This window comes from Pristis pectinata, chromosome 29 (assembly GCF_009764475.1).
Source record: "Pristis pectinata isolate sPriPec2 chromosome 29, sPriPec2.1.pri, whole genome shotgun sequence".
NCBI lineage: Eukaryota > Metazoa > Chordata > Chondrichthyes > Rhinopristiformes > Pristidae > Pristis > Pristis pectinata.
In genome coordinates this window covers 20,469,763-20,490,844 of record NC_067433.1, presented here as the reverse complement: position 1 = coordinate 20,490,844, position 21,082 = coordinate 20,469,763, and the positions used below count along the sequence as shown (strand labels likewise).

The window sequence follows — 21,082 nt, the reverse complement described above, 5'->3', positions numbered from 1 at the left end:
TGAATGCTATATTGCTAACACTGATGTGAGGTTTAACCATAGCGTTAAATGGGAACTGGCAAATGCATGATAGGAAAAGTTGGCTCAGGAGAGTTACAAAAATTATGTGGTGACAAGAAGAAAGATTTTTTATAAAGGAGTGCACACAGATATAATTTTTATTTTAACCTATGTATGTAGGTCAGAACTTCAAACTCTGCTTCCAAAAGTGACCCAGTAGCATCATCATTGATAAAGCTGGCCGAGACCTGAAGGATAGTTACCAGAATAGATCTGTGACAAGTGGGTGAGGCAATCAGCATGTTGACAGGACTGATCACTGAACAGTCCTTGTGTCTGCAAAGTCCCATCTTTGAACTGAGGTCAATCTCTCGTGTTACATGGCAGTTCTATTGAGCTGAATGAGAGATTTAAAATGGGTATAGCAAGTCAGCACGAGATGATAATGAGGCACAGCAGGCCATCAGCAGCAGCAGAATTTTATTCTGCCACAATCTCGTGATCTGGTACATCCCCACTCTTCCATTGCAGTTAAACCAGGGGACTGGGCCAGACCTGGTTTGTTGGGTGTCAAAAAACATATCAGGACCACCACCGAGTATATGTAAAAATGAGGTGCCATCCTGGTGAAGTTGCAACATAAGACAGATATGTTTAAGATATGTGCTAAACAGCAAAAGTTGTACAGAATATTCGGCCACGTGTCCCACAAGCAACAGATTTAAAGCATTGCAGTCCAGCCACATCTGATCATAAGTAGTGGTAAAGAGTTAAACAGCCAAGAGAAAGAGGTTGTTCCTAGAACTGCCTTATCAGTAATAGCCTCCCCTTGACATTCGGCGACGTTACCATAACTAAGTGCCCTACCATGAGCAGGTGAGTGTAGAGGCAAAACTGAAGCACTTGCAGCTACCTTTGGCCTGAAATACTGAATGGATGATCCATCTTTGTGTTTTCCCGAGGTCCCACTTGTGTATGAGCCAATCTCAAACCAATTTGATTATCAGGAAATGGCAGAGGGTACTGGATGCTATCAACCTGCCAATATTTCTGTAAATATTGCAGAACTAGCAGCATCTCTAGTTGTTGCACAATTAGCATCACTGGTCTAGTCCAGTTCCAATACTGGTATCTGTTGCACAGTGCAGAAATGTGCCTGGTTATATAATGTACAGAGAATGCGTAAATTCAGCCTGGATAATTACTGTCCAACCATTTTGCTGTCAGTCATCGACATAAGACTGGGAAGTCCCATTGACAGCACCGTTAACCAACTCTTGCTCGTTAATCTGCTAACCATTTCTTCTGACTGTTGAAAGCTTTGCCACCATTCACAAATCAGGAATCTGATGGAATAATCTCCCCTTCGCTGGAAAAGTGCAGCTTCAACAAAATGCGCCGAATATTAGATATAGGAGCAGGATAAAGCCATTCGGTCACTTCAGCCTGCTCCAGCATTCATCAAGATCAAGGCTGATCTACATCAACGCACCCACCACTCCACCCATCACTCTCTGTGGGGGGAGGGGGGGGCTTATCTCTGACACCACCCCCCCCCCCCATACCTTCCTCCAATCACCTTAAAATTATGTCCCCTCATGTTAGCCGTCTGACAGTCCATTTGATCTATGCTGATCTATGCCTCTTATCATCTTGTACACCTCTATCAAGTCACCTCTTATCCTCCTCCTCTCCAAAGAGAAAAGCCCTAGCTCACTCAACCTATCCTCCTAAGACATGCTCTCCAATCCAGGCAGCATCCTGATAAATCTCTGCACCCTCTCTAAAGCTTCCACATCCTTCCTATAATGAGGCAACCAGAACTGAACACAATACTCCAAGTGTGGTCTAACCAGAGTTTTATAGAGCTGCAACATTACCTTGCGGCTCTTGAACTCAATGACTAATGAAGACCAATACACCATACGCCGCCTTAACCACCCTATCAACCTGCGCGGCAACCTTGAGGGATCTATGGACATGGACCCTAAGATCCTTCTGTTCCTCCACACTACTAAGAGTCATTAACCTTGTATTCTGCCTTCGAATTCGATCTTCCAAATTGTATCACTTCACACTTTTCTAGGTTGAACTCCACCTGCCACTTCTCACCCCAAGTCTGCATCCTATCAGTGTTCTGTTGTAACTTACAGCAACCTTCTACACTATCCACAACACTACCATCCTTGATGTCATCTGCAAACTCACTAACCCACCCTTCCACATCCTCATCCAAGTCATTTATAAAAATCACAAAGAGCAGGGGTCCGAGAACCGATCCCTGCAGAACACCACTGATCACCGACCTCCACCGATCTACAACCACCCTCTGTCTTCTGTCCAGCCAAGTTTCCCTGGATCCTATGCCTTCCGACTTTCTGAATGAGCCTTCCGTTCAGAAAGTCGGGAAGCATAGGATCCTTATTAAATGCCTTATTGAAATCCATGTACACCACATCCACTGCTCTACCTTCATCAATAACACGACCTGCCCCTCACAAAGCCATGCTGACTATCCCTAATCAGCCTATGCTTCTCCAAATGTCCATAAATCCTGCCTCTAAGAATCTTCTCCAGTAACTTGCCCACCACTGAAGTAAGACTCGCTGGTCTGTAATTTCCAGGTTATCCTTACTCCCTTTCTTGAACAAAGGAACAACATTTGCCACCCTTCAATCATCTGGCACTACTCCTGTGGCTAGTGAGGATACAAAGATCATTGCCAAAGGCACAGCAATCTCTTCCCTCGCTTCCCATAATAACCTTGGATGTATCCAGCCCCAGTGACTTATCTATCCTAATGTTTTTCAAAAGTTCCAGCACATCCTCTTTCGTGTGGATAGTCAGAGGCTTTTTCCCAGGGCTGAAATGGTTCCCACAAGAGAACACAGGTTTAAGGTGCTGGGGAGTAGGTATAGAGTAGATGTTAGGGGTAAGTTTTTTTACTCAGAGTGGTGAGTGTGTGGAATGGGCTGCCAGCAACGGTGGTGGAGGCGGATACGATAAGGTCTTTTAAGAGACTTTTGGATAGGTACATGGAGCTTAGACAAATAGAGGGCTATCGGTAAGCCTTGTCATTTCTAAGGTAGGGACATGTTCGGCACAGCTTTGTGGACCAAAGGGCCTGAATTGTGCTGTAGGTTTTCTATGTTTCTATGTTTTCCTCACATCGACATGCCCTAGTGATTCAGCCATTCTCACAAACGTCAAGGTCTCTCTCCCTGGTGAATACTGAAGCAAAGTATTCATTAAGGACCTCCTCTACCTCTTCCAACTCCAGGCACGTGTTTCCTCTTTTATCCCTGATCAGTCCTAACCTCACTCTAGTCATCCTCTTATTCTTAACATATGTGTAGAACGCCTTGGGATTTTCCTTAATCCTATTCGCCAAGGCCTTCTCATGCTCCCTTCTAGCTCTTCTAAGTCCATTCTTAAGCTCCTTGCTGGCTACCTTGTAACTCTCCAGAGCCCTGTCTGATCCTTGCTTTCAAACCTTGGGTAAGCTTCTTTATTCTTCTTGACACAATATTCTACGTCTCTGTCAACCATGGTTCCTTCACTCTACCATCTTTACCCTGCCTCAATACGACAAACCTATCCAGAACCCTATGCAAGTACTCCCTAAACAACCTCCACACTTCCACTGTGCACTTCCCCAAGAACATCTGTTCCCAATTTACACTCCCAAGTTCCTGCCTAATAGCATCATAATTCCCCCTCCCCCAATTAAATACTTCACCATAACATCTGCTCCTGTCCCTCTCCAGCGGTATGGTAAAGGTCAAGAAGTAATGGTCATTGTCTCCAAAATGCTCTCCCACCAAGAGATCTGAAACCTGATTAGGCTCATTGCCTAGTACCAGGTCCAGTATGGCCTCTCTAGTTGGCCTGTCCACATACTGTGTCAGGAATCCTTCCTGTACACACCTAACAACCTCTGCCTCATCTATCCCCTTTACACTAAGGAGGAGCAAATCAACATTAAGGAAGTTGAAATCACCCATGACAACAACCCTGTTATTTTTGCACCTTTCCAAAATCTGCCTCCCAATCTGCTCCTCAGCATCTCTGCTGCTATTGGGGGTTCTGTAGAATATTCCCAATAGAGTGATCGCTCCCTTCCTGTTTCTGACTTCCCACACTGACTCAGTGGACGATTCCTCCAGGACAGCCTCCCTTTTTACAACTGTGATACTGTCCCTGATCAGCAAAGCCACTCCCCCACCTCTTTTAGCTCCGTCCCTGTCCCTTTTGAAACATCTGAATCCCGGAATATCCAGCAGCCATTCCTGCCCTTGTGACAGCCAAGTCTCTGTAATGGCCACAGTGTCGTAGTTCCATGTACTCATGCACTAAGTTCATCACCCTTGTTCCTAATACTTCTCACACTTCAGCCCATCCAACTGACTGCAATTTTGCCCTTTCGACTGCCTATCCTTCCTCACAGTCTTTCTACACTCTGCATCTACTTGTACACTAAATGCACCAAGCTTTGACTTGGGTTCCCATCCCCCCGCCAAACTAGTTTAAAGCCTCCCGAACAGTTTTAGCAAACCTGCCTGCAAGAATATTGGTCCCCCTCCAGTTCAGGTGTAACACATCCCTTTTGTGCAGGTTGTACCTTCCCGAGAAGAGATCCCGATGATCAACAAATCTGAAAACCTGCCCCCTGCACCAACTCTTCAGCCACGTATTCACTGCCAAATCAACCTATTCTTACCCTCACTGGTGTGTGGCACAGGCAGCAATTCAGAGATTACTACCTTTGAGGTCCTGCTTTTCAGCTTCCTACTTAGCTCCCTATATTCCCTCTTCAGGACCTCATCTCTTTTTCAACCTCTGTCATTGGTACCAATATGTACCACGACCTCTGGCTGTTTGCCCTCCCCCTTCAGAATGCTGTGGACCCGATCTGAGACATCCCTGACCCTGGCATCCGGGAGGCAACATACCATCCAGGAGTCTCTTACATGTCCACAGAATCTCCTGTCTGCCCCCCCCTCCCCCTTACTATTGAATCTCCTATCACTACCGCTCTCCTTTCTGCCTCCTTCCCTTCTGTGCCACACAACCAGGCTCAGTGCCAAAGAACTGGTCACTTCGGCTTTCACCTGGTAGGTCGTTTTCCACAACACCCCCCCCCCCCCCCCCCCCAAACGATATCCAAAGCAGTATACCTGTTATTCAGGGGAATGGCCACAGAGGTACTCAGCACTTCCTGCCTATTATCCTTCCTTCTCCTGACAGTCACCCAGCTACCTGCCTCCTGCAGTTTAGGAGTGACTGCCTCCCTGCAGCTCTTATCTGTGAACTCCTCATTCTCCCATAGGAGCCGAAGGTCATCCAGCTGCAGTTTAAGTTCCCTAACAGTCTATACAGTTTACATTTAATCTTTATTATTGTCTTGTTATTTTATATGTTCATACTGGACATGAGAATGTTTTGATCCACCCTGTTCTGTCTTCAGCCATCCAGTGGTATTAACATTTTGGGTAGCATTACTTATTTTTCATCCACAGGTGCATGTAGCATTGTATGTCTAGGATCTTCTGGATATATTTCTGACTGTTCCATTCAGAGTTTTCCTTTAGTTGCTATTTTTGACATAGTGAAATATCATATTATGACACTGTTTATCAGACTTCAAATATCATTGTGATGGTTAACTGTGGACAGTTACAGTGACTGATTACATGTTCGATGATGTGATTAAAGTGGTTACTTAACATAGAATCTGTGCTAAAGAGGTTGAGCTTCTAGGCTAGCAGTGAAATAACTAATTTTCTTGTGGCTTGAGGCTTTTTATTTTCATTTCCTTCATTTTATATTCTTGGTCTCTAATCTTACAGCCTCTAATTTTGTTCATTTTTTCTGTTTCTTAGTCACTGATGCTTTAATGTGACGATTCCACGAGCTGACAGCTCACTGGTAAATCATCGTTACCACTGTTTATGAATAGGCTTGGTTAAAGGGAGACTGTGCTCAAAAGAATGTAAATGAGAAATGTACAGAAAAAGATAATTATGTATGTTTGAAAATCTAATTGCAACAATTTTTTTAGGGTTACCCTGGCTATTACTGGCATTAGCTTGTTGGTGATTGGAACAACCATTGTGGGATATTTACCAAATGGATGGTAAGACCTGCTGCTTTCCCTGTTAACAGTACAGGCCTTTGATGAAAATTGATGTGAACATATCTACAATGTTATTTTGTCACTACTTATTGAATTTTTTTTTGGGAATAGTTGTATGGTGAATAAATTACTGGACTAGTAATTGTGGTCTGGACTAGTGTGGGGGAGGGGGCTCGGATCGTAGTGTTGTGGGGGGGGGGGGCGCTTAGATGGGTGAAATTTGTGAAATGCATTCAAAAGTATTTTTCTGAAGCAGTATGTAGAGCCCTATTAGAGAGGGGCCTGTACTTGACCTTGTCTTAGGGTTTGAGGACTGGCAAGTGATTGAAGTGTCTATGGAGGAACCCTTTGGGAACAGCGACCTTAATTCAGGAAGCTTCAAGGTAGTCAGAGAAAAAGATAACATTTGGTCCTCAAGTTAGGCCCTAAACAGGGGGAAGATGGATTTTGAAAGTGTAGGACAGGACCTAGGGGAGGTAGATTTGGAGCAGCTGCTAGAGAGGAAAACAACATCTGATAGGTGAGGGGTGTTTAAAAGCGAGATAGTAAGAGTTCAGGGTAAAGGCAAAGATCCTAAGATTAGGGAACCTTGGTTAACAAAGGTACGGAAAGGAAGAGGGCAGAAGCCAGAATAAGAAGGGGAGGGGGAGGAGCACATGCAGGCAGGTGATAGATTTGCCCATCACCTGAACTCGCCTATCACCTGGCTGCACGTGCTTCCACCTCCCCCCGCCCCCTTCCCCCAACTTCTTATTTTGGCTTCTGCCTTCTTCCTTTCCAGTTCTGATGAAGGGTCCTGAACTGTTTATTTCCCTCCATGGATGTTGCCTGACCTGCTGAGTTCCTCCAGCACTTTTTGTGTATTAAACAAGTAACTAAATGCCTAGCTAAACTAATCCCTTCTGCCTCTACAATATCCATATCCCTCCATTCTCTGCACATCCATGTGCCTATCGAAGAGCCTCTTGATCACTTCCGACACCTTGGTCCATCTCCGACACCTCTCTCCCCTTTCTTGATCTCTCTGTCTCCACCTTTGGAGACAGATTATCCACAGACATGTTTTACAAACCCACTGACTCCCACAGTTACCTTGACTACACCTCTTCCCACCCTGTCACTTGCAAGGATGCTATTCCCTTCTCTCAGTTCCTCTGTCGCATCTATTCCCATGATAAGGCTTTTCCATTCCAGGACATCTGAGATGTCCTCTCTTTTTTCAGAAAACGAGGTTTCTCCTCCACCAGTATCAATGCGGCCCTCACTGTTACACCTGCCTCTACACCACCTCCCTCACCACCATTCATGGCCCTAGAAAGTCCTTCCAGCTGAGGCAGCGCTTCACCTGTGAATCCGAGGGTGTCATTTATTGCATTCGGTGTGGCCTCCTCTACATCGATGAGAACCGACGCAGATTGGGGGACTGCTTTGTTGAGCACTTTCGCTCCATCCTCCGCAACAGCCAGTATCTCCCAGTGGCCATCTATTTTAATTCCACTTCTCATTCCCATGCTGACGTGTCTGTTCACGGCCTCTTCTACTGCCACTTTGAGGCCAGAGGCAGGTTGGAAGAGCAATACCTCGTATTCCGTCTTGGTAGTTTCCAACCTGACGGCATCAGTATCGATTCTCTAACTTCCGGTAACCGTTCCCATGTTTTCCCTCTTTTTTAATTCCCCCCCCCCCTTTGTTTTCCCTCATTCCCCCTCACCCTTCTTTCTCCTCCCTGCCCTCATGACCTGCCCATTATCTCCCTCTGGTTCCCCATGTTTCGTTCCATGGTCTGCTGTCCTCTCCTGTCAGATTCCTCCTTCTTCAGCCACTTCGATAGTGTCTTTCAAGACACTGTTAGATCGGTATATGGAGCTGAGTGAAATAGAGGGCTATGGGTAAGCCTAGTATCTTCTAGGGTAGGGACATGCTCAGCACAGCTTTGTGGGCTGAAGGGCCTGAATTGTGCTGTAATTGTTCTATGTTCAGCCCTCTGCCTCTTCCACCTGTCACTTCCCAGCTTCTCGCACCATTCCCACTTCCCCACCCACCTACCTCCCCACCCCCACCCACCTGGATTCACCCATCACCTGCCAGCTCATGCTCCTCCTCCTCCCCATACCTTTTTATTTCGGCTTCCGTCCTCTTCCTTTCCAGTCCTGATGAAGGTCTCGACCCAAAACATCGACTGTTTATTTCCCTCCATAGCTGCTGCCTGACCTGCTGAGTTCCTCCAGCATTTTGTGTGTATTTGCCTCCACCACCACCCCTGGCAGTGCATTCCAGGGACCCACCACACTGTTTTTTTAAAAAAAGCTTGCCCCTCACATCTGCTTTGAACTTGGCCCCCTCTCCCCTTAAATGCATGCCCTCTAGTATTAGACATTTCGACCCCAGGAAAAAGATACAGGTTGTCTACTTTATCTATGGCTCTCATAATCTTATAAACCTCTATCGGATCTCCTCCTGGCATCCACCACAAGAGAAAACAACCCAAGTTTGTCCCCATGTTTCTCCTTGTAGCACATACCCTCAAATCCAAGCAGTATCTTAGTAAATCTCTTCTGCATGCACTCCGAAGTGTCCACATCCTTCCTATAATGAAGTGACCAGAATTGAATGCAATACTCCTGATGCAGCCTAACTAAAGTTTTATAAAGCTGCAACATAACTTATGGGGAGCTGAGGGGCAAGATCTTTATACAGAGTGTGGTGGGTATATGGAATGAGCTGCCAGAGGAAGTGGTAGAGCTGGGTAAAATCACAATGTCCCAAATAAAACATTTGTACAAGTACATGGATAGGAAAGGTTTAGAAGGATATGTGCCAAATGCAGGCAAATGAGTCTAGCTCAGGAAGACACCTTGGTCGGCATAGACAAATTGGCCTGAAGGGCCCGTTTCTGTGCTGTGTGACGATAACGTTGTTAATTAAATAAACTGGAATTGAAAGTGTATCAGTAATGGTGGCAGTGAAACTATTGGATTGTGATGAAAACCCATCTGGTTCACTAGTGCCTTCCCAGAACCTAATTGGGGGAGATTACATCCTGCGGTTTTGAGTCCTAATTGGCGTTTGTTGTTTTAGCTTCCCCTTTTCATCCAACTTTCACAAGTGCAGTAATCAATAGAAGCTTGGGGTGTGGAATGGTGAGATAAATTATAATGCCCAAATGACTGACACGCACGTATCAGGGAAATTTTACAGTGACCATTTGACTCATCAGTTTGGTGCTAGCCCTAAGTGCAACTACTTGCAATTATATATCAGCTTTACTGTGGTAAAATACTCCAAGATGATTCAGAGACTGAGTTGACATGGGATTCGTTAGGAATTGAGTCTGGTTATCGGTATCCAGGCCAGAACTACTAGATGGCACAACAGTTTTTGCCCCCAGGCTGTCAGGCTCCTGAATACCCTGGTAGACAAATGCTGCATCAAAAGCCCTGGTTTGCACAACGGCGTATAAGAACTTTGGCTGCTGCCGAACATGCTTAGACAATTAGTACAACATACTGAGCTTTGTATTTCTCTTCATCCAACTCGGGTTTGCACTAACTCTGCACTAAATTTGTATTTTGTATACACCGTTTTTTTTGCACTCTTTGTATTTGCACAATTTTTTTTTGTTTTTTGTTTGTGCTTATTGTATGTCTTTTGTTCTATGTACGTCCTCTGTTGTGAGAGTCTGGGGGAAACAACATTTCGTTCCGCCATGTGTTTTTATAGCATATGGGTGAATGACAATAAAGTAACTTGAACTTAAGAGAAGGATAATACAATTTTACTGTAAAAGTTTGAAAGGGAATTTTTATTTTTTATTCTCTAGACCACAGGTTATGTCTACTAACTTGTATTAATCTTGTCTTCACTGCAATTTTTTTCCCTTTGCCTAGGTTGAAGGACTTTCTGAGCAAGCATGTACATTTGATGTGCTACAGGATCTGTGTGAGAGCACTGACTGCTATTATACATTATCATGACAGGTTGGTATGTGGTACAGAACATAGGTGGCATTATCCCAGAACTTGCGTGTATGTAATCATGTCAGCTGAATTTCATTTGGCAATAAAAGTCAAAGTTTGAAGAAATGTTGCACATTTTATCATGGAAGCTAGATAGAATGAGGGTATAATTTGTTGTAACACTATACATAACAGCACTTGTAATTATTTTGTACCTTTTAAAGTTATGATTATAACATTTGTGTTAGTAGATAAAGTTTGGCATCATGCCAGAAAAAGGGATGTTGGGACTGATGACTAAAATCTAAAGATCAATGCAGAGATTTTAAGAAACATCTTAAATGAGGAAGACATGTTCAGGGAAAGAGCTAAAGCTTGGGGTGAGACAGCTGAAAGCATCACTGTCGGCGGCTGAACTTAGAACTGAAGGAGCATGTGTGTTCTGGAGACTGGACAGGTGGGTGATGTGATTGAGAAAGGGAGATTTGACAGCACGAATAAAAATTTCAAAGTGGGCAGGGTTGTGGACGCAGAGGGGGTGTGGAGAACAAATGTAGGTAAGCAGAAATGGAATGGCGGTACAGGTGATGAGGTGGACGTAAACAGGACGATGTAAGTTATAACATGGACACCAGTGGTTTGGGCAATATATAATAAAGCTGCTCCTACACCATCTGCATGCACTTCCCCACGGTCATTGTATGTTTCATGAGTTATCCCAACTCCATCTTGATAAACTTGTTCATGTACAATGTATAAGGACAATTTCTGTAATTTTAATAACTCAGGAAAATTTAATTTTTTAGCCATTTTTGTCTTGTTCATGAAGTGGTAGGTTTGTCCAAGATTTGAAGAATTAGCTTAAAGTTGTGTGGACAAAATCTATAAGTTAATTAAGAGAGTAGAATTATTTCAATTTTATCAACGCAACTTTACCAGTGTGTGTGTATATCTGTATATTTTATATTTTGTATATTTGTGTGTGTGTGTATAAAACAAACAATTCTGTTTAGTTGCTTCCTATTGTGTTTGGGTATAAGTCCTCCCCAACTTACAGCAGGGTACAGTTCCTGTGAACTGTTGATAACCTAGGTAGTGTGCAAGTCAGAAATATGGCCATGAACAGTGTTCCCACAGGGCAGAAAATTCCGGCAGCAGCCAGCAAATCCATCCTGCTGGTCTCCCAAACACTTGCTCATATGTACGGGCTGTACATAAGTCGGGTGTTTGTAAGCTGGGGAGGACCTGTACTCAGTTGCTAGAGTTCATCTTTGTGTTGCAGTGTATGTAATTATGGGATCTGTACAGTTATTTGGGATTACTAGAAATGCTTTATTAAATGTGTGCCTTACAGCACACAAACACAAATGTTTCTCAAGATTCTTCCCCTTCAAATCTCTCTAGTATCTTTGCCCTTTCTACCACCATGCTCCCTTTTGAGATTTCTGTCCCGCAATGGTTACTTTGTTTTCCAGTGACTGCCACACAGATCTTGTGGAGACAAAGTCCTGTACTCTTTTGTCTTCCAAGGTTCCTGAACCTTGCCATCCTTTCTTCCTCGTGGAAAATGTCCTGAACGCTAACCAGTCAGCCTTTAAACAACTCCCACATGTCAGATGCGGATTTACCCTCAAACAGCTTCTCCCAAGCTACTCTCCCTCATTCTTGCCTAATACTGTAGTAGTTAGTCTTCCCCCAATTTAGTACTTTCATCTAAGGTCCAATCTTATCCTAATGCATAACTGTTTTAAAACTGATGGAATTATGATTACTGTTCCCAAAATGCACCCCACTGAAAATTCAGTTACCTGACCAGGCTTATTCCCCAGTTCAAGGTCTAGTACGGCCCATTCCCTTGTTGGAATATCTTTATATTGCTTCAATAAACGCTCCTGGATGCACCTAACAAATTCTACTCCATCTCAGTCCTTGGCACTAAGGGAGTCCCAGTTAATATTGGGGAAGTTTACATCATCCATTACAACTACGCTATTGTTTTATATCTTTCCATTTTCTAAATACATATCCCCTGTCTCCTGCTGGCGATTGGGAGGCCTGTGGTCTCATCCCATCATAGTGATAGCACCTTGATACTGTATTGTACTGAAGTTGTTTGCTCAAGTACTAGATGTGCTTCAGCCAAGCTGTTCCAACACAATTACAGCACTGGAATCTACATGAGAATGTGGAATATTGTCCAGTTATGTCCTGTTAGGAATATTTAACTGATTGTGGTGTCAGATAATCTGAATAAAACTGAGACAATGGGCACCCGGGGAAAGGACTCTGTATATTGTTGTACCTTTTACAAAGGAAGAAGATGAGGAAGTCCAGCCCCAGGACATCACTGCTAGAGTTCCTCAGAGTCTAGGATCACCATTCGATGACTTAAGATTCAAAAGATAATGTGAAGAAGTTCACTGATGGTTGTGCTATATTTAATTCCATCTGCAACACCTCAGCAAATTCACGCCTGCATGTAGCAAGATCTAAACTCTTCCAGCATGAACTGACAAATGGCAAGTAACATCTATGGTCTAAAAGTGCTAGGCAATGACCACCTCCAATAAGGAAGAGTCTAACCACTTACCTTTGACATTCAATAGCATTATCATCACTGATCCTGCATCATCAACTTCCCGGGGATTGCCATTAACCAGAAACTCTGGATCAGCCACATAACTATAGTGGCTACAACCACCAGTCAGAAGTGACTCACCTGCTGACCCTCCAAAGCCTGTCCCCTGTCTATAAAACACAAGGCAGGAGTGTGATGGAATATTCTCCACTTGGCTGGATGAGTATAGCTCCAGTAATACTTGAGAAGTTAGACACCATTTAGGAGAAATGAGCCCACTCAATTGATACCCCATTATACCACGCAACATTTATTCCCTCCACTACCAGTGCATGGTGGCTGCAGTGTGCACAGTCCATAAAATCTGCTGCAATTACTTGTGTGGGCTACTCTGACAGCACCTCCCAAACCCACAGCCTCCATTGCCTAAAAAGGACAATGGCAGCAGGAGCATGGGAACACCATCTGGATATGTTCCCTTCCAAATTGTGCACTATCCTGGAAACATATTACTGGATCGAAATCCTGGAACTCCTTCCCCAACAGCATGACAAGCATACTTTCAGAAGACTGCAGCAGTTGAAGAAGGCAGCTCTCTACCAACACCTCAAAGGCAATTAGGGATGGGCAATCAATGATGACCTAACCAGGAATGTCCAGATCCCGAAAATAAATTGGTGACCATTCCTAATGCCACCTTGTTACCATCCTTTACAATTCTCCAACTCCTTATCTGTCTTGCATCTCTTCTTAGATGTGCATTTGTCTCTTCTGACCATTTATTTTTCTCTTGTTTGACTTGGTGCTAATTTACTATCTGTTCTTTAAAGCTTTTCCCAGAAGCATTTCTTCATGTAATGAATAGGAAGCAGTTGTTTTATAATCAGTGGGTATGGAAAGAAAGGGTGAGATTGCTGAGAGAAAGATGCTAGATAGATGTACCTTAGATGGTTTCTGGACCAGGGGAAGAATAGAAGACTGATGAACAACTACCCCAGCCCGTGTGTGAAATAGGAAGGAGTGGCTGCAGTGTTTAAACCAGCAAGACATTGCACAGGCCTGCAGACACCGAGCTTTCCAGTGACCATGTTCTGTTTATTTTTATTTATCTTTATTTATTTCCTTGATAGTGAAAACAGACCCAAAAATGGAGGTATATGTGTTGCGAATCACACTTCTCCAATTGATGTCATCATTCTGGCTAGTGATGGCTTCTATGCTATGGTGAGTGCTTTTCCAATTCTCTACGTACAGATGTAATAATGCCACGCATCGCGAACTCTTAACACTAGCCACTTTGTTTCAAGATATCATTGTCATCTTCAATCCATTATATTCTTATATTGCTTAGTAAGTGGCCCACATGTTGCTTAACAGTGGGAGAGCACTTGGGGGACAGTGACCACCGCTCCCTAACCTTTAGCATTGTCATGGACAAGGATAGGAGCAAAGAGGACAGGAAGATAGTTAATTGGGGAAGGGCAAATTATGAGACTATAAGGCTAGAACTTGTGAGTGTGAATTGGGATGACACTTTTGAAGGGAAATGTACTGTGGACATGTGGTCGTTGTTCAGGGATCTCTTGCAGGATGTTAGGGATAAATTTGTCCAGTGAGGCAGAGAAGGAATGGCAGGGTGAAGGAACCATGGGTGACAAGAGAGGTGGAACATCTAGTTAGGAGGAAGAAGGCAGCATATATAAGGTTTAGGAAGCAAGGATCAGATAGGTCTCTTGAGGAATATAAGGTAGCAAGGAAGGAACGTAAGGGGCTGACAAGAGCAAGAAGGGGACATGAAAAGTCCTTGGCGAGTAGGGTTAAGGTAAATCCCAAGGCTTTTTACACTTATGTGAAGAGCAGAAGGATGACGAGAGTAAAGGTAGAACCAATTAGAGACAGTGGGAAGATGTGCCTGGAAGCTGTGGAAGTGGGTGAGGTCCTCAATGAATACTTCTCTTCAGTATTCACCAAGGAGAGGGGCCTTGATGACACTGAGGACAGTGTTGGTAAGGGTAATGTTCTGGAGCACGTAGATATCAAAAGGGAGGATGTGTTGGAGCTGTTAGAAAATATTAGGACATAAGTCCCCGGGGCCTGACACAATATTCCCCACACTGCTCCGTGAGGCGAGGGAGGAGGTTGCTGAACTGTTGGCTCGGATCTTTGAGTCCTCGTTGTCCACGGGAATGGTACCAGAAGATTGGAAGGTGGCAAATGTTGTCCCCTTATTCAAAAAATGGAAGTAGGGATAGTCCAGGGAATTATAGACCAGTGAGCCTTACGTTTGTGGTGGGCAAGCTGTTGGATAGGATACTTAGAGATGCTTATGGGATGTTAGCTTTCATAAGTCGTGGCATCGAGTTTAAGAGCCGCGAAGTAATGATGCAGCTTTACAAAACTCTGGTTAGACCACACTTAGAGTAGTGTGTCCAGTTCTGGTTGCTTCATTATAGGAAGGATGTGGAGGCGTTGGAAAGGGTGCAGAGGAGATTTACCAGGATGCTGCCTGGATTAGAGAGTATGGATTACGAGGAGAGACTAGGGGAGCTAGGGCTTTACTCATTGGAGAGAAGGAGGATGAGGGGAGACATGATAGAGGTGTACAAAATATTAAGAGGAATAGATAGAGTGGACAGCCAGTGCCTCTTTCCCAGGGCACCGATGATCAATAAAAGAGGGCATGGCTTTAAGGTAATGGGTGGGAAGTTCAAGGGAGACGTCAGAGGGAGGTTTTTCATCCAGAGAGTGGTTGGTGCATGGAATGAAGTTCAGGAGATTGTTAGATAAGCATATGGAGGAATTTAAGATAAAGGGATATGTGGGAGGAAGGGGTTAGATAGTCTTAGGAGTGGTTTGAAGGTCGGCACAACATAGTGGGCTGAAGGGCCTGTATTGGGCTGTATTGTTCTATGGAGATAGGATCTATGGGCATTTAGAGAATCATGGTCTCATCAGGGACAACCAGCATGGCTTTGTGAAGGGCACATCATGTCTCACAAGCCTGATAAGGTTCTTTGAGGAGGTGACCAGGAAGATTGATAAGGGTAGTGCAGTAGATGTGGTCTACATGGATTTTAGTAAGGCATTTGACAAGGTTCTACATGGTAGGCTTCTTCAGAAGGCCAGAGGGTATGGGATCCAGGGAGGCTTGGCCGTGTGGATTCAGAATTGGCTTGCCTGTAGAAAGCAGAGGGTTGTGGTGGAGGGAGTGCATTCAGATTGGAGGGCTGTGACTAGTGATGTCCCACAAGGATCAGTTCTGGGACCTCTACTTTTCGTGATTTTTATTAATGACTTGGATTGAGGGGGTAGAAGGGTGGGTTGGCAAATTTGCAGACGACACAAAGGTTGGTGGTGTTGTGGGTAGAGTGGAGGACTGTCGAAGATTGCAGGGGGATATTGATAGGATGCAGAGCTGGGCTGAGAAGTGGCAGATGGAGTTCAATCCAGAGAAGTGTGAGGTGGTACACTTTGGAAGGACAAACTCCAAGATGGAGTACAAAGTTAATGGCAGGATTCTGGGTAGTGTGGAGGAGCAGAGGGATCTGGGGGTTCATATCCACAGATCCCTGAAAGTTGCCTCACAGGTAGATAAGGTGGTTAAGAAAGCCTATGGGATGTTAGCATTCATAAGTCGTGGGATCGAGTTTAAGAGCCGCGAGGTAATGATGCAGCTCTACGAAACTCTGGTTAGACCACACTTGGAGTACTGTATCCAGTTCTGGTCGCCTCATTATAGGAAGGATGTGGAAGCATTGGAAAGGGTGCAGAGGAGATTTACCAGGATGCTGCCTGATTTAGAGAGTATGGATTATGAGGAGAGACTAAGGGAGCTAGGACTTTACTCATTGGGGAGAAGGAGGATGAGAGGAGACATGATGGAGGTGTACAAAATATTAAGAGGAATAGATAGACAGCCAGTGCCTCTTTCCCAGGGCACCGATGCTCAATACAAGAGGGCATAGCTTTAAAGTAATGGGTGGGAAGTTCAAGGGAGATATCAGAGGCAGGTTTTTTACCCAGAGAGTGGTTGATGCATGGAATGCGCTGCCTGGGGCAGTGGTGGAGGCAGGTACATTGGTCAGATTCAAGATATTGCTGGATAAGCATATGGTGGAATTTAAAACAGGGATATGTGGGAGGAAGGGGTTAGATGGTCTTAGGCGAGGTTTAAAGGTCGGCACGACATTGTGGGCCGAAGGGCCTGTATTGTGCTATGATTCTATGATTAACAACCTTTGCAAGTTCAAAATCATAGAAGCTAAATGAATAGAAGAAAGCATTTTGACTCATTGCTGGCTCTTGGGCCATGTGGGTCTCAAACCCTGCTTCTTTAACCATTGTGGAATCAGTTTCTACCACCTCCTCGGGTGGAGCATTCGATATCCTGACAACTTTGAATAAAACCTCCAGATCTTTTTAACAATTATTTAAAATCTATGATTATAGAGTCTCAGAAGCGGGCTCTTCAGCCAGTCATGTCCATACTGACCATAAATACTCGTCCACCCCAGTTCTATTTGCCAGCACATGGTCCATAGCCTTTTATGCCTTGGTAATTCAAGTGCTCATCCAGATACTTTTTACAAGTTGAGACTACCTGCTTCCACCACCTTCGCAAGTAGTGCTTTCCAGATCACAGCTACACTCTGGATGGGAAAAAAGAACTTCTGTTCAGAACCCTCTTACTCCTCACCCTAAAGAGATGCCCTCTGGTTTAAGATCATTAGTTCATGCTTTTGTATTCTATTACTTTATTGATAAACCCTAGTTACCCATATGGGTTTTTAATCATGTTTTTAACCTGTCCTGACAACTTTTATCAGCTGTATATGTACAGCGGCATGCAAAAGTTTGGGCACCTCTGGTCAAAATTTCTGTTACTGTGAATAGTTAAGCAAGTAAAAGATGACCTGATTTCCAAAAGGCATAAAGTTAAAGATGACACATTTCTTTAATATTTTAAGCAAGATTACTTTTTTATTTCCATCTTTTACAGTTTCAAAATAACAAACAAGGAAAAGGGCCCGAAGCAAAAGTTTGGGCACCCTGCGTGGTCAGTACTTAGTAACACCCCCTTTGGCAAGTATCTCAGCTTGTAAACACTTTCTGCAGCCAGCTAAGAGTCTTTCGATTCTTGTTTGGGGGATTTTTGCCCATTCTTCCTTGCAAAAGGCGTCTAGTTCTGTAAGATTCATGGGCCGTCTTGCATGCACTGCTCTTTTGAGGTCTATCCACAGATTTTCGATGATGTTTAGGTTGGGGGACTGTGAGGGCCATGGCAAAACCTTCAGCTTGTTCCCTCTTGAGGTAGTCTATTGTGGATTTTGAGGTGTGTTTAGGGTCGTTATCCTGTTGTAGAAGCCATCCTCTTTTCATCTTCAGCTTTTTTTTTACAGACTGTGTGATGTTTGCTTCCAGAATTTGCTGGTATTTATTGAATTCATTCTTCCTCTACCAGTTGAATGTTCCCGGTGCCACTGGCTGCAACACAAGCCCAAAGCATGATTGATCTACCCCCATGCTTAACAGTTGGAGAGGTGATCTTTTCATGAAGTTCTGCACTCTTTTTTTTCTCCAAACATACCTTTGCTCATTGCAGCCAAAAAGTTCTATCTTAACTTCATCAGTGCACAGGACTTGTTTCCAAAATGCATCAGGATTGTTTAGATGTTCCTTTGCAAACTTATGACACTGAATTTTGTGGTGAGGATGCAGGAAAGTTTGGAGAAAAAAGGGTGCAGAATTTCATGAAAAGAACACCTCTCCAACTGTTAAGCACGAGGGTGGATCAATCATGCTTTGGGCTTGTGTTGCAGCCAGTGGCATGGGGAACGTTTCACTAGTAGAGGAAGAATGAATTCAATTAAATACCAGCAAATTCTGGAAGCAAACATCACACCATCTGTAAAAAAAAAAGCTGAAGATGAAAAGAGGACGGCTTCTACAAAAGGATAACAATCCTAAACACACATCAAAATCCACAATGGACTACCTCAAGAGGCACAAGCTGAAGGTTTTGCCATGGCCCTCACAGTCCCCTGACCTAAACATCATTGAAAATCTGTGGATAGACCTCAAAAGAGCGGTGCATGCAAGACGGCCCAAGAATCTCACAGAACTAGAAGCCTTTTGCAAGGAAGAATGGGCAAAAATCCCCCAAACAAGAATCGAAAGACTTAACTGGCTGCAGAAAACGTTTACAAGCTGTGATATTGCCAAAGGGGGTGTTACTAAGTACTGACCATGCAGGGTGCCCAAATTTTTGCTTCGGGCCCTTTTCCTTTTTTGTTATTTTGAAACTGTAAAAGATGGAAATAAAAAAGTAATCTTGCTTAAAATATTAAAGAAATGTCATCTTTAACTTTATGCCTTTGGAAATCAGGTCATCTTTTACTCGCTTAGCTATTCACAGTAACAGAAATTTTGACCAGGGTACCCAAACTTTTGCATGCCACTGTATTTGTATTGGTTTATTATTGTCTATTGGTTTATTATAAAAACTTATCTTGCACACCAATCTTACAGGTCAATTCATTACACAGTGCAGTTACATTGAGTTAGTACAGAGTGCATTGAGGTAGTACAGGTAAAAACAATAACAGTACAGAGTAAAATGTCACAGCTGCAGAGAGAGTGCAGTGCAATAAGGTGCAAGGTCACAACAAGGTAGATCGTGAGGTCAGAGTCCATCTCATCATAACCGTTCAACAGTCTTATCACAGTGGGGTAGAAGCACAGTCCTTAAGCCTGGTGGTATGTGCCCTCAGGCTTGGTAGGCTTCTTCAGAAGGTCAGAGGCCAAAGGATCCAGGGAGGCTTGTCAGTGTGGATTCAGAATTGGCTTGCCTGTAGAAAGCAGAGGGTTGTGGTGGAGGGAGTGCATTCGATTTGGAGGGCTGTGACTAGTGGTGTCCCACAGGGATCGGTTCTGAGACCTCTACTTTTTTTTAATATTTATTAATGACTCAGATGAGGGGGTGGAAGGGTGGGTTAGCAGGTTTGCAGATGACACAAAGATCAGTGGTGTTGTGGATAGTGTGGAGGGCTGTCGAAGCTTACAGAGGGATATTGATAGGACGCAGAGCTGGACTGACAAGTGGCAGATGGAGTTCAATCCAGAGAAGTGTGAGGTAGTACACTTTGGAAGGACAAACTCCAAGGCGGAGTACAAGGTAAATGGCAGGATTCTGGGCATTGTAGAGGAGCAGAGGGATCTGGGGGTTCATATCCACAGATCACTGAAAGTCACCTCACAGGTAGATAGGGTAGTTAAGAAAGCTTATGGGATGTTAGCTTTCATAAGTCGTGGGATTGAGTTTAAGAGCTGCGAAGTAATGATGCAGCTTTACAAAACTCTGGTTAGGCCACACTTAGAGTACTGTGTCCAGTTCCGTTCGCCTCATTATAGGAAGGATGTGGAGGCGTTGGAAAGGGTGCAGAGGAGATTTACCAGGATGCTGCCTGGATTGGAGAGTATGGATTATGAGGAGAGACTAAGGGAGCTAGGGCTTTACTCATTGGAGAGGAGGAGGATGAGGGGAGACATGATAGAGGTATACAAGATATTACGATGAGTGGACAGCCAGCGCCTCTTTCCCAGGGCACTAATGCTCAAAACAAGAGGACATGGCTTTAAAGTAATGGGTGGGAAGTTCAAGGGAGATGTCAGAGGGAGGTTTTTCGCCCAGAGAGTAGTTGGTGCATGGAATGCGCTGCCTGGGGTGGTGGTGGAGGCTGATACGTTGGGCAAGTTCAAAAGATTGTTAGATAAGCATATGGAGGAATTTAAAATAGAGGGATATGTGGCAGGAAGGGTTTAGATAGTCTTAGGTGTGGTTTGAAGGTCGGCACAACATGGTGGGCCGAAGGCCCTGTATTGTGCTGTATTGTTCTATGGTTCAGGCTCCTGTATTTTCTACCTGATGGCAGAGGAGAGAAGAGAGAATGACCTGGGTGGGTGGCGTCCCTGCTCATTCGCACTTTCTAACATCACGCCATTCAAAGTATAGCCTTTTCATGTTAGTTCAGCAAAGTGTATTGCTTTACAAATCTGTATTTAAAATGATATCAACAAACAACACTGGAGTTTGAGTGTGATGAAAATTTTTAAAAATTATTTTGCAAATTGTCTTCAGCTTTTTAAGTATAATTTTAACGGTGTTCAGAAATGTCATGTCACAGCCAACTGGAGCTGTGAAGTGGCTCTTATTTAAATGTGTATGGGTTTCCAAGTGGATAGAGGATAATGCTAGAATGGACATCAAAGTGGTAATCCTGCAAAAGAACGTAAATAGGGCAAACCTTTTTCATTTATTCATTTTCAGCCTCACCTTTTCCTCCATTGCTTCATTGTGTAGAACACATGCAATTGGCTTCTGAAGTTATTTAGTTTGACCACTTCATGGTTATC

General features: G+C 44.0%; 1 protein-coding gene across 1 annotated transcript in view; it reads left to right on the top strand.

Annotated features, from left to right (window-relative positions):
* Window positions 1–21,082, top strand: part of gpat4 (glycerol-3-phosphate acyltransferase 4) — an 83,108-nt gene that overhangs the window by 24,155 nt on the left and 37,871 nt on the right. The window contains exons 4-6 of the mRNA XM_052040799.1: window positions 6,062–6,136; window positions 10,024–10,113; window positions 13,801–13,894. Of these exons, the coding sequence (XP_051896759.1) occupies window positions 6,062–6,136; window positions 10,024–10,113; window positions 13,801–13,894 (259 nt within the window). The remainder of the gene's footprint in view (window positions 1–6,061; window positions 6,137–10,023; window positions 10,114–13,800; window positions 13,895–21,082) is intronic.